Source organism: Leptosomus discolor, chromosome 2, assembly GCF_034619465.1.
Source record: "Leptosomus discolor isolate bLepDis1 chromosome 2, bLepDis1.hap2, whole genome shotgun sequence".
Taxonomy (NCBI): domain Eukaryota; kingdom Metazoa; phylum Chordata; class Aves; order Leptosomiformes; family Leptosomidae; genus Leptosomus; species Leptosomus discolor.
In genome coordinates, this window is record NC_141392.1 from 94,864,313 (window position 1) to 94,878,597 (window position 14,285).

General features: G+C 37.1%; 1 protein-coding gene across 1 annotated transcript in view; it reads right to left on the bottom strand.

The window, feature by feature from the left end:
* Nucleotides 1-14,285, bottom strand: part of COL19A1 (collagen type XIX alpha 1 chain) — a 198,961-nt gene that overhangs the window by 99,162 nt on the left and 85,514 nt on the right. The window contains exon 12 of the mRNA XM_086461493.1: nucleotides 3,332-3,385. Within this exon, the coding sequence (XP_086317619.1) occupies nucleotides 3,332-3,385 (54 nt within the window). The remainder of the gene's footprint in view (nucleotides 1-3,331; nucleotides 3,386-14,285) is intronic.

Sequence of the window (14,285 nt, forward strand, 5' to 3'; positions counted from 1 at the left end):
TTGCTCACTGAATTCAGAGGCCCATCCTTCAACACCAGGTATGTAAGGAGTAACAGCATTTTATGTAGGAAAGTTTTTAAAAACTTAGGGTATCACCTGCCCCAGCAGGAGAAAAAACCACATTATTAGTGAGTCATTTGGCTTAATGCTGTAGAAATTGTAGATTAGATTTTAAAGTCCAATTTCTTACCTTTTTTTTTTTTTTTTTTTTTTTACAATTTACAAAAAAGACTCTATTCTTCCCTTAGCTATGCGTGACACAAACTGATAGATGATAAAACTTTCTGTTTTCACTTTCTTTTGCTGAAGAATTTCTTTTATGTCAGCAAAACAATAAATGGTAGTATCCCATGGTATGCACTGCCTATCTGCACCACTGATCAAGAAAGTGACATGACTCTAAGAAGAGGCTAAAAGTTTCATTTTCTTTCCATTTCAGTTCAACTGACAATTGTATGAATATAACAGATCTTATTCCACAGATAGCTTCATGGATATTTGTATTGCAAATTTGTCCTTATTCCATATGAGATATGAGTGTGATGGAGAAGAAACCGTATTTATCAGGATTTCTTTCAGACAGTGTCTACGAAGCTCCACTTGTTACAGTGATACAAATGACAGTATTACTAACGTCAAGTGGCTAAAAAAGTCTCAAGGAATAAAACAGCGATACTACTCAAGCAAACTGGCTCTTCATTTTATACAGGCAAATACCTGCTTACAGATGTAATGTGAACACATACCACGGGAGGACTACATCAGTAATTTATTGTTATTTATAACTACTCTTTAAGAAGCTAAAAACAATGGCAACCACATTACTAGTATTTATAGCAAATATTCATGTTGTCAGATTGATTTTGAATAATGTCCCAGACTGGGACACAGCATTGTAGATCTTGGCTCAGATTCCTGGAGTGATAAACTGGGAGATGTGCAGAGCAGTTAAATATATCCACAGTTCCTGCATCCAAACCTGGATCTCAATGAGATTAACTGACCCAGTTAGCACAACTAGTGAGGGATGAGGGAAACAAACTTTTTAGGTATCTCTTCATCATTAGAGAAAGCCTAGTCTCCAAATCAGGTCTGGCTTCCCCTCTGTCATGCTACTTCATTCTAGCAAGAACTTTTTGTACAGCTACGAAAACAGAAGTAGTAACAGTAAGCAAAACTGTTCTGTGACACCTACTTCCCTGGTTTTGATTAAAATAAAATCAAATATGTTTCTACCATTTGTGCAAGATAAATGTTCAGTCATCATTTTCAAGCTCTCCACTTGCGAGTACAGAAACCTTCACTCCCCCAGGCAGCGACAACAGCTGCCAGCAGCCGATACCACTAGCTTTAAGTGTTTTCAGGCTTTCTTTATACAGCACTGCAGATTACATCCATGTAAGCAGATTAACTTGATTATTTCAGAAATATCAGATGTTACATTTCTGTATGCAGAATGAGCTTGAGAGACACTGACAGCAACCAAGATTTAATGATACACAGTCCTTTAAATTTAATGAGTGGCATCTCCATGCACAGTGACAACTGAATCCAAAGCATTTTATATAAATGTTGTTAAAAAGGAATTACGTGTGGATTTAAACAATATAATGTTATACTGACTTGTCCAATTTTACTTCCAGAATGTTTTAATGACCGCTCCCATGATGATAATCTACCATTTCTTGACACATTACAACAGCTCAGTAAATATTTCAAAATATAAAGGTTCGATATTTTACACTTTCACAGTGCCACTATGTCAAATATGTTCTAGGGTTCACCAGACACTTGGTATACCTTACTCTTCCTAAAAGGTTTATGGAACAAGATCCCATGTAGTAAAGGAGATCGTGTAAGACCAACACAGAAATGTCCCCAGAGCTATGGAAAGAAACACAGATGTGTTTTTTCCATGCTGTCAGCATATATATATGCATGGCAGAAGTATACAGTTCACCTTTACAGACAGGCAGGCTACAAGAAAATACCTCTTTGAATACCTAAATGTAGTTTCAGCTCAGTACATAGTATACGTTTTCATATGGAAGATGTCCACTATTAGTCAAAAATAGTCTGATTTATCTAGCATTAAATTATAATAACCTAAAGTAGGAAAAATATTTTTATGGTTACGGTGTGCATAGAAAGCCAAATGACACAAAAAAAGGTCATAATTATGTAGCCTGTTTTACTGCATTTTCAGTAGACCCAGCTAGACTGTCATAGCATTTTTGTGTCAAATGCTAACCCTGTTATACTTTTGGTAAAGTTGCTCAAAAAAGTTTTGCTGAATGTTTTTTTCCAAATCCTGTATCTGGATTCCAGTCCTAATGCCAGTCATTCCCCACAGAATTTGGATAGTCAGGTTCAGATCCCTCTGTGAGATGCTCTCTACCTTCAGCTGCGATGCTTTGCAACTGGAGAGCCAACAGTATTCTGCATTAAAACCTACACTCAGGTTGACCCTCAGCTAGGTCAAGGAGGAGACAGGAGGGGAAGAGAGGGATAAAGAAAACTGCTGGCTCGATTTTTTTTTTTTTTTTTTAAATCTTGCTGTTCAAGTCATGCTGGTTGGCCATTTCAGTATTGCATTGAAAAAAGTTCTGATTTTCTGCCCTCTCATCTTGGTTTAATATATAAAAACCAAATTATAAATAAATTAGGCAAAAGTAAGGTTTATTACTGGGCTTGTCTACAGTGTTAGCTCAGGTTCAAGCTTGAATGTGAACTCAATGATCAGGATTATCTAGTAATTTTAGACACAGTTTCATGTTCTACCTCAAATATGGACCAGACAAATTAACTAAGCAGGCAGTGAAATCTGGCAGAGAAAAAAAAGTGACATTTTAACTCAAATTCTCTATCACACGACCCACATGGCACAGTGAGTGACCCATGGCTCTCATCCAGGTACGGCTAACAGCCTGTGTACTTTCTTTTTCAGAAGCCATAGCTCCAGGCATAGCGTTGCCCTGTCTCCAGAAATGCCCTCTTTTCCAGCAGATTATCCAATCAGGAATGATTCTCATCTTTATTGTGCTGCATTAATCTCCACACTTGTTTCAGTTTCTCTCATGAACCCTCAGCAGAAATATCATGAAGCCTACTACATCCTTGTGCAAAGCTCTCCTGTCCAACTGAAGCCCTAAGAACTCATATCTCATCTGAATGCATCTCTTTTTCTTGCCCTTTCATCTTGTGGACGTTAACTCTCCAGGCATACACATTTTCTAAATCCATCACTCTCCTTACATAAATTCTGAACTTCATTGCTTAATCATCTCTCCAAAAGTTTGTAACTTGACTGTTTCATTTTCTTTCAGTTTACCTCTCTTCCATGAATGCCTTCGGGTCCTGGTTCTCCTTTATCTCCTTTTTCGCCCTAAAAGAATGAATAGTTATTTTATTATATATACAAGACAAATACTAACCAGTGACACATTGTAACAGCAAAAATATTTTATGATTCTGGTCTGTTATACATGAAGTGCTACATATACATTGCTGACTGCACAAGGAAAACTATTTCTTACATTCCAACAGAAATTCTTTCCAAATAAATGCCTCTGAAAAATGCCTAGCACTCTGAGAGCTACAGTTTTCTGTACTTCACAGTGTCACTGAATACCCATAAAGACTCACCACAGAAAAATATTCTTGATTCTCACAGTGCTCCAAGAACATGGTGGTGAAACAGAAATTTACACTGGGCAACAGTTTTCCTTTTGAAAATCTTAACATTGACATTAAATTAATTGCTTTCATTCTGAGACTGTAGTTTAATAAACAAGTTTTGTTTTAAATATCTGATAACAGAATTGTCTTCAATATTATGATTTGTCCTTGACTCATACTGGTATACGGTTCACCGATTGCATTTGAAAAATGGAAACAATTTTTCTTCTGAAAATTTTCTCACAAGTATGAATACGAACAACATTATGAATCAAAAGAAAAAAATGGCGGGAAGGATCCTGCACAATCGACTGTAGAGGCTGGTTCCTGTGTTTGCTCATGAAACACTGACCACAAAACACCATATTCTTTGTTGGATACCTGAAAGAATTTAGTTCTGTATTATCTCTAACTGTTGTGCTATAGTTAACATGTATTTCATCAAAAGGAACAAAATGCACCTGCTTAAGAAGTGTAACTTGAGGGAGAACATCTTCCAGAACCAACAAGTCTAAATAGCTCTACAATTCCACCTCTGTCACTAGACTGAACTTTGTCAAATCTTGAAAGTAACACAATTCTGATAAAACCACAAGGACTGACTTTAGTAAAGTCCAAGCTCTTCCTATCAACTAAAGAAAGCAAACAGCCCTGCACTGAATTTCCATTATCTCCAGGGGACTACATTTGTCTGAGAAGAACCTATTCATTATGTCAGCATCATCTTCATAATTATGTTAGGTAGATGGTATTGAACTGAGATCATTCAGCTAATTCCATTTGTGACACAGCCCTGATTCAGAGCTATTCCTCCAGAGGCAATGACAGAGGGCATTTCATCTAATAATCGGTTTTGCAAAATGAGTTTGTATGAGCTTTCTCAAACAACTGAAGCCTACTAACAAATTAGCAACAGCAAACTGTGAATTTAATAATCCCATGCACAAGATGGCTTTGCTAGTTCATTGTTTCCATTTTAATACATCTTGTTGATAACAAACCTAGTGCTACGCATTAGCCCGAATCATACTGTTAAGGGTTTTCCTCAAGTACTGCCTTTCTTGCTTGTCAAAAAAAATCAAAGTAATTAAACCAGATGAATCTATGCATTTATTGAAAAGATTTAAATGACACCAAACAGTTATAAGAATTTAACACTGGTTATTTTAGTATGTTTAAACTATAAAGTCGTTTTTGTCCTATGCATCAAGGCATTGATTGAGATAGTAATTTTCTTTCACTGTCAGTTTAAAAAGAATAACAGCTCAAGTCCCAAACTTACTAGTCTTTTTTTAAATAGCTCACTTCTAAACCTTTAGAAGAAACTGTAAAAATGAGATTTTACTTTTCATCACCGTAACATACTGGATATCTAATACTGCTCTCAGGATCTTTCAAATAGTATCAGTTACACTGCTACAATCTTCAACAGCTACAAAGGTACAGTCATATATTTGACATAACATCTCCTTATCCCAATGTTTTTCCAGTAAATTTTTTTTAAAAAAATATCCAATTTATGGAGCTGGTTTTTCTTCTATGATATTTTTATATGCTTTCATACTTTAAAAGAAAATTACACATATGTACAGATTTGCTTCAGAAATAGTAGCATCCTGTAAATTACTGGATGTATAGGTGGAAGTCTAAGACAAAAGTATCTTGTCATAATTTGTTACACAACATTTACATTCACACAAAAAACTAAACAGAGAGCCTAAGCCAAAAGATGACCCTCCCCTCACCCTCGCTTGAGCACATGTTGGAGACCATGTCTTTTTCTTCTAGCGCAGGCAGACGGTAACTTTGAAATGCTGGCGGGCAGTTCTAGACACATACACACGTGGCTGGTGAACGCAAGCAAGAAAGAAAAACTCCCTTATGATTTACAAGATATTCAGATTTAAGATGTTTCTCAGTTTCTTAGACAAAACGATAAAAAGCACCCCCTGCTAATGAGCCTCAGACCTCTGCAGAGCCCCAAGAGCCATAGGCTTTCTGCCACGTATGTGATTTTACTATGAACGTATTCTGATTTTTTAATGGGGTAAATGATTTGTCCTCACCAAGCTTGTTGTGTGGAATGTCCGTGTCCTCTGTGAAGCCAGAATTCAAACCAAACAGAGGTCCAATTTTTACAATTTATTCTCATGAGAAGTGAGCCAAGTCACGCTCATTTCTGCCTTTATGGAGCACACTATACTGCATAATTAACAGCTTCAAATCTAGCCAATTTGCAGAATCGCTGAAGCCACTCTTCAGTTTAGAGGAGGCTGTTAATAACCAACATTGTGGCTTACCTTACAGATCAACAAAAAAGAGAGAAAAATTTGTTAATGTCATTTTGTGTCTAATGTTCCTGCCTGCTTATACTATGTTCAGATGAGAGAATTAAAGATTATTTATTGCAAAAACAGGATGACAAAACTGTGGAAGTGCCATGCCTTGTTTACTAGTTAACTAAAACTAATCCAATACAACACTAAATTATTTGTATTTCTTTGCATGCATTCTGCTTTCAATTACCCCAATGGAATAAGCTGATGGGGTTGCTCCATTATAACTGCTGGGAGGGATTCAGTCTGCTGTGTGTAATAGCAGATGCACTGAATTCAGTGGTAACATCCTTTAATTAGAGCCAGGGGTTCATGCATGGGTTCTGCAAGACCAGAGTACCAGCCTTCAACTCACTTGTCCACTTTAAAGCTGCCTCATTTTCCATGCATACTACTTCCTCCTTATTATAAAGGCAAAGTAATGTATTTGGAAATAAAGTGCATTCATATGTAAAAATTTACCCTAAAAGGTAAAGGTTTTTGCGCAGTGCTGCTCTGCTAATGATACTAATCAGGAATTCCTGATATCCTTTGTTCCAAGCATTTTAAAGTAGCATTGTTAACGATAGCTGAAATACTCTGCAAAGTACAAGCTATACAGTATCACTAACTCAGTGCTGACAATTTATAATTTTTAACCTTTGAAACTCTGCGATTTTACCCTACATATCTTCAGGATTGTTGATTTTTTAAAATTATCTTTGCTACAGCTTTGTTTCAGCAGAATGCTCTATGTGAATTTTCTTTTCTTGCGACCATTTCTCTACAGCTTCTTTTAAACCAAACCAGCTTATAGTAACGCTTATTGATTTTTCCTAAGTTACGAATTTTAAAAATCAGCATCTTCAGTTCAAAAAAAGATCTATGGCTCTTCCTGGTTTTGCTGACAGATGTCTGAAAAGCTGGTGTTATGAAGGGCTCCATCTCAATAATATGCTTATTGACTGACCTGTAACCCTTCTGCAGAACGTGGGATAGTATACTTCAGGAAAGTGGCAATGCTCAGGATGAAGCACCTCAGGAGTGCAGAGAGACACTATACCATTTAAAAGGAGTGGAAATCAAGGCAGACTAACAACCTTGTCTCAGTTCAGACTGTGAGTAACTATGAAGGAAACAAAAGCGTGAAACAAGAAGCTTATTTCCAAACAGGCTGTAACCCTGTATCACATAAGGCTATTACCTAAGTAGGGTCAGAAAGAGACAGCATAAAACATTGCAGAAATACATTTCTATTTCTAGTAAACTAAAATCAACAATGATGACCTGGAAGGATGTCACTATGAAGCCAGTGTCTTCCCAAACCCAACTATTTAGGATACCCGGACACGCCAAGAAGAAAAAACGTGAACATAGATCTTCATGAACACTGGGAATTCAGAGAGCCCAGCAGATACACTTATCAAGAAACCGTGACCAAAAACCTTCTTATTCCAAACTGTATCATTGCCGTCTTGTGAAAGAGCCCCAAACAACAGGTGTCACGCCTGATGAAGCTGGGTAACATGTCAGGAGAAAGATCTTTCCTTCCTACTTAATTTACATAGACTGAGCAGTACTGAAGACGTTCATCCTGGCTAACTACTGCTTAGTGTCACACATCACGTTTCTAAGCAAGCTCTAAGCATTTCTAAGCCAGAGAGGCTATATAAAGACAAATTACCACCTCAACTGAGTCCAAAATCTTAGGCACAGAATGATCTGAAGCCAGGCCAGCCCGTGGCTCCAAAACTGCTCTGATGAATTGCCTCTTCCTGTCAGCGGGAATGAGGCAGCCATCCATTTTTATTCTTCATAGAAAAACCTTAAAAAGCAAAATTACTCTGATCAATCGGAACAGCAATAAAAAAATATCAAGTCCAATAAATGTTGCAGTGAATTGCTCTCGAAATGGAGAAAATCAAACACACAAATAACAAATAAAGAATAGTCCTTCTAGTAATACTGCGAAAAGGATCTGGGGATTATTATGGATCACATAGTGAGTGGGAATCTGTAACACAAAGCTATTTTTAAAAGGCTAAATTGCATTCTCCATTTGCCAAATCAAAATTGAAAAAAAACCCCTCAGTTATTCTGGTTTACTTCTCACTGATGAGAACAGTAAAAACCAGCACCTAGTTCAGGGCATTACGCTCTTCTCCAAACCAGAATGACAGAAAAAAAAAAGTTTGGAGGAAAGAGTGAACATAGGACATGCTGATGAATCTCAAACATGGGAAAGAATGCTATAAATGGGACAGTAAGTTTTCCTTCGAAACAATACAAATAATGGGCTTAATTTGTAGCCAGAAGGATTTAAGTTTGAGGGAGGAATTTGGGTTAAAAAGACAGAGAAGTACTGTAATGTTCTATGTAAGAACAGAGTGAAATTGCCTCAATTGCAGATTTTGCTTGAGATTGCTCTAAAGAGACTTAATGATACTTCATCGTATGTGTGTCTTTACGGGGGTGAGGCAGATACAACCCTTTACAGTCTCTCAGGATAACATTTCCTCTAGACTGTGCCTTGGTTCTGCTATGATTGCTCTCTTGGAAAACGTGACGAAGTCACATGCTAGAACAGTTTTAGCTTTTCTTAGGATGATGTCCTTGCCGAGTAATGATCACAGTATTTGCAGAATGCACATTTCTTAAGGAGTCAAAATTCTCTCATTTAGTAAAAAAATTATCTTTTTCATGAAGGCATTGACAGACAGACAACATTATTTCAAATGCCAGCAATATTCAGGATAACAATATGACTGAGCTGTTTGCATCATCACAATGTCATTATCAGCAAGCACAGTGATTGAATAGTATCAGTTCAGAGATAAAGAACAGCAAAATAAAAATCAAACAAAATAACATAGAGGAAACAGAAGTGGACAGATAAACATATTCTGAACAGTTTGCAGCCTCTTCAGATTGAAGGACTGTATCCACATTCAATTGAGTCATGTACTTTAGACATACTTTTACATTCTTCATGAAAGCTAAACTCTCACATTGCAACGTCCACAAGCATCAATTTCTAAAACAGTCTACCAGTTCCATGGCACCCTGGCAGGCTATAAAGTGTCCTCAGTTATTGCCTTATTGAAATATTTTCTTACATAGCCTACTGAACTATGACATGATTGAGAACTAAGCCTTCAGAAAACTCAAATTCTATTCTGTCATATCTAGAAATGCCACAGCAAGACTACCAGCAACATCTCATTGAAAACACAAGTGAACAATCCTTTGATCTCTCAATGTGCTCCTTACAGATCTCCGAATCTCATCTTGGGCTTATCTTCAATGTAACCCTATCTTGTGGAAATCTAAGACTGCCTAACACTCCCTGATGCCAACCAGAGCTAGTAGTTAAGATCATTGATGAAACACTACTAAAAGGCATTAAATACTACTGTGATAAACAACAACAAAAAAAATCTATGTAGAATAGTACATAATATATATTTTCATCTAAGAGACGTGCTAAGGTAGAAGAAACATAAAGACAAAACTCAGTCCTTTTGGGTGACAGACGTTAGCCAGCACAAGAAGAAAAAATACTGATAATTTGGATGACTCCTGCTTGCTACAATTTATACAAGACTAACCACAATCTAGCATTTAGCTTTGTTATTCAATAATAAATGCCCCAAGTGAATGTACTCAGGCTTACGATACTCACACTGGCTTTGTTTTTTGCCACATGAAATTTAGATATTGTGGTTTGCAAACTTTGCTCTGTATGCTATACTGCCATGGCTCATCCTGCCATTACCATTTAACTTTTTTTCTACTCCAGACTTGCCTCCTGTCCAAGCGAACATCTTAAATTTCCAGTACCTTCTTGTTGATATCTAACCATTTGAATAAGTTTCAAATGTTTCTTTCAAACATTTTTTCCTTGAGAGAGCTTCCTTTTTTTTTTTTTTTGTCACTGAAAAAACATTGATTCTATCGGTCACCAAGAACCAAAGCGAGTCTCTTGAATACAAACCACATCCAGATCATAGACAACCTTCTTCAGCTATCTACAGAGCTACCACTTTCATCTAGACTTGATCACACTATTTTCACAAATGCTCCCTCACCCTGCTCACCCAGTCATTAGGAATGTCATCACTAAACCTCTGTTCATCATTACCTTCTCCTTTGCTGGTTCTCATGCACACATACTTAAATACTGGGAAACCTAAGTACTAAACTCAGTGCACAACTCGGTGTTGCAAGGCTTACCCAAAGTCATACCATATAACAGATGAAGTATCTTCTTTTATATTATTTATTTTTTTAATTAACCAGCTATGTCTAGTTGTTCTATAGGTATCTCTCTTCTGTCTTGAATCTCATATTTTAATTCTAATATCTTTGGGATGAGTCAAATGCTCTGCTCTGGTTTTGTACTGTGCTTAACAGGGGAATCATAATACATGTTTTGACTTGCATAAATACATGAGCTTTTACACAATTTTGCTCTTACATCACTCATGAACAAAATAGTTGAATTTGCCTCTAAGTTTCCAGCGCCAAAATCCACAAGGAATTTAAGTATCTTGCGTATCCACAATAGATTAAAACCTAAAAATAAAAAAGCTGTCTCATTTAAATGAGCACATTATTTTTCCCTTTCTTAAGTAAATACTACAAATGGATTTGACTTTCAGCTACAATTGTTTAAAATTCTCTGTCTTTTAGTGGGGACGTTTCCGTTTATTCTGGCTTAGTGTTAGTGTTGAATGAAGATTTTTTCCGTAGGAGGAATAAACTAGTTTCTTTTCAAAGCTGGTCTCCTAAGGCAACCTACAGCCAATCTGTTCTTGTCAGCAGTTGACAAATAGTACTTCTTTCACAGAACATGTTATTTTTTAGACACCCATGCTTTCATGGTTTTGGCAGGCTGTTGCTGTTGTTATTTAGGTTCCAAAGATGTTCTGCAGATGGTTAAAGCTACATCAGGTGTTTGCATGAGCTGATGGACTGTATGTATTTTCTGCAAAGGCTGCACCTCTAGCTCTATTTCTGTCACATGACAATGAAAATAATGGCATTTTCTGTAGCTGTGACTATTAACCATGTTCATCAGACCCAGACAGACAGCAGTATTTGTTGACTCTATTTTCTTAGACTACAGTAAGTAGTTTATTAAGGTCATAGAAATGCATACTTTAGACCAGGAAATTAGGGTTTCAATAAAGCTCTCAGGGACCCTGGTACAATCTAAAGGTGTGAAGTGTTCAGTCTGCTGACATATATTTATCTGAGGAGGAGGAGGCTTGATCTGTGTTCAAAATAAGAACACCTTGTTCAGTCAGACTTCACTAAGACCAGTTCAAAACACAGCTAAAAAGGCAGGAAGCAGCTGTCTTTTGCATAAAACTTAGTCATTATAGATTTAATGCAGGAAGTTTTCTCTCTTTTCAAGAGGATAAAAATCCACAGCTCCCACTTCCCTGGCAACTGCCCATATAACCGGCCCATAGGGTACTGTGCATGAAAACAATTGTCATATTTCTGTTCTAGCTGGACCACTGTGCAGCGAAGTGTGAGAAATTAATGGGTCTAGAATAAATTGGTGAGCGAATGTTCTGTAGACTACTGAAAGGAAGGCAGCATCTTTAGAAGTGGCATCCTGGGAAATTTGATCTCTATGTCCTGCATGACTATTGACAATGGAAGCAAGCTTAAGATAACACTGGCCTTCAATAAGTGCATAAAACTCATAAAAGGGTACAGGGTAAAATTTTCTTTATCTGTGCACAATGTATATTGGCCTCACCATATGAGGAAGATCAACCATATGCTTCCTGTAGACATCTAAGACAACTCACCCTCCACTTAGTGTCACAGAAACTCTGAACTTCTGTTGTAAATTAGCTGCTCTTCTAAGCTAGCTTCTTTGGTTTCTTAAACTAAACATCCAGAATGCACAAAGATGGCCAACAAGTGTACTGTACAAAATAGCAGCATGAAGCTATTTAGCTATGTTAGACACACACTTCTGTACAATTTACCTTTCTTTAACTTTTGTGCAGATCTTTGATAACCACCTTAATACCCTTGACTTGCATGCCTGCTACATCAGGTTTTCTTCAAAGTAAGTGTTTTCTAGGTATGTCTACATTAGCAAAAAGTGTGGCACAAGAAAAGAAGATCTACGGAGCAAAGGATGCAGAGTACAAGATGTTCACACTATACGTATTTTGATGGAGGTATTCCAAACCTAACTTGGAGTGGCTTTAGTCTGTTCTCATGAACTCAAGAGCCATTAGCAATTGCAGCGCCTTAGGCTTGTTTCTGGAGTACAACTTCCAGTTTAGCTTCATCCAAAGGGAATCATACTGTTCTTCTCCCGCCCACACACTCATCTATATAGAACTACAGCACCTTCTGGTCATTAAAATATGCCTTGGAATACCTTAGTTGCTGAAGATAAGCCAGACACCAGTCTGGAGAAACAGAATCTGCTGGGATATAACCCAGTAAAGAGGCGCGCTTTTTTTTTGTCAAAACAGTTCCCTGATTTATTTACTTTTCTAGGAATCACACAAACAGTTGCAATAGCAGTGCACAGGGACACTGGGGATAGGAAGAAGCAGCTGGAAAGGAGGAGATGGGGGAAGAAAACCGTTTTTATCACTGTCAGTATTACCTTAAATATCAACTACTGCTCAGTGGAGATTAAAAAGAAGACTTAAATAAAGTTAAACATGTGTGTTTCTGACTTTACAGTAGTAGCATCCACACCTGTCTTTGCAAGTCGTGGAAAGCTTCCCTTTCTCACATGCACACACTGAGTTTTATTTTTGGTATCTTCATGAACAAAGATTCTGTCATCTTCTGTTCTACAGCGACCAATGTGAGTAGCCGTTTTTCTGTTCCTTCTTTCATCACACTCTGTTCTTGAATTCTGATCCTTATCCTAACTGCAAACAACTCTCACTTAAAATTGCAAGACCCCACTTAGGGAGCCCATTGACTTAAATACATGTATTTCCATCTGCAAATTGACTTATTCGCATTCATGCGTATTTTAAAAATATCACATAGAAGAATTTTTAAAAAGGTCTTGCAATATGAGGCTAAAAAACTACAAGGCTGCATAAGCATATACGCAATTTATGCTAAATGATGTTTTCTAATATTACAGCATCAATACTGCTTTATTAGATTATCCTATTGCCTCTTCTCATTAGATACCTGTCAGTACTTTCTTTTTCATAAAGAATAATCCTCTGCAACAGTGCACACAACATAATCTCACTGATAGTAGCAGCTGCAATGTACTGATGGCCTCCCTGCTGTGAAGCCCCGCCAGCTCAGTCTTACAGCATATCTTTGCTCTGCAACTCCCAAGAACTGCCTCCTGTTTGAAAGAAAGGAGACTCCCATGTCAGAAGCAATATTCAATTTGCTATGTTAAAGTAATACACTGCACCTGCCAGCAAGGATTCAGCTGTGCTGTAAGGCCGCCTTCCTCCAGAGCCTCTTTTCTGGCTTAAAGTTCTTGGTAAAGAAAGTTTTCCTTTAATAGCTATGCTGCAGTAAATCAAAAGAATTAAGTCAGAAGTTATTTAATTTAGAAATCTGTTACTTGGTATGTTACTAAATACATTCGTGACTGTATTCTATTTCCTAAAAGCGGATGACTTATTCTAGTACACACATAAATATGTATGTAAACATACAAGTGTATTAGTGTAAATGTGCGCATTCAACTGGAAATCAAGAAAATGCACTCACTCAAAGCCAAACCTATAATCAGATCTAATATAATATCCCACCTAGACTACACTGTCAGAAAATACAGAGAATTACAGACATATGAAACTACTTTAATTTTAGTCCTGCCTAAATGTAAGATCAGATCAATGATACCACCTGAAGTTATCTAGAACACATGAGATCTGTAAGGAGCTGAAGTACTCATGTTATGGTACACTGTACCTACAATATTTCTCACATCACTTCCAGTTGACGATAACCCTTTCCTCAAAGATTTTATGCAAAGGTACTAGTGAAAAGTAAACAGCTTTTAGAAAAGTAAAACAGGGAAAGAAAACGGACAAATATATGTATGGGTGGGTGTCTGCACAACAGGAAAGGTAAGTTATGAGCCATAAAAAAGGGACGAGAGAAGGCACAGATAATCAAGAAGAAGTAACAAAAATAGCAAGCAGACTGAAAAAATAAATCCGGAATCAGTGATAAGAAAATAAGTCTGAAGAAAAATGACTGGATGTTGAACTTCAGTCAGACCTATTTCCCTGAGAATATCTTGTGGGAACACTCATATGA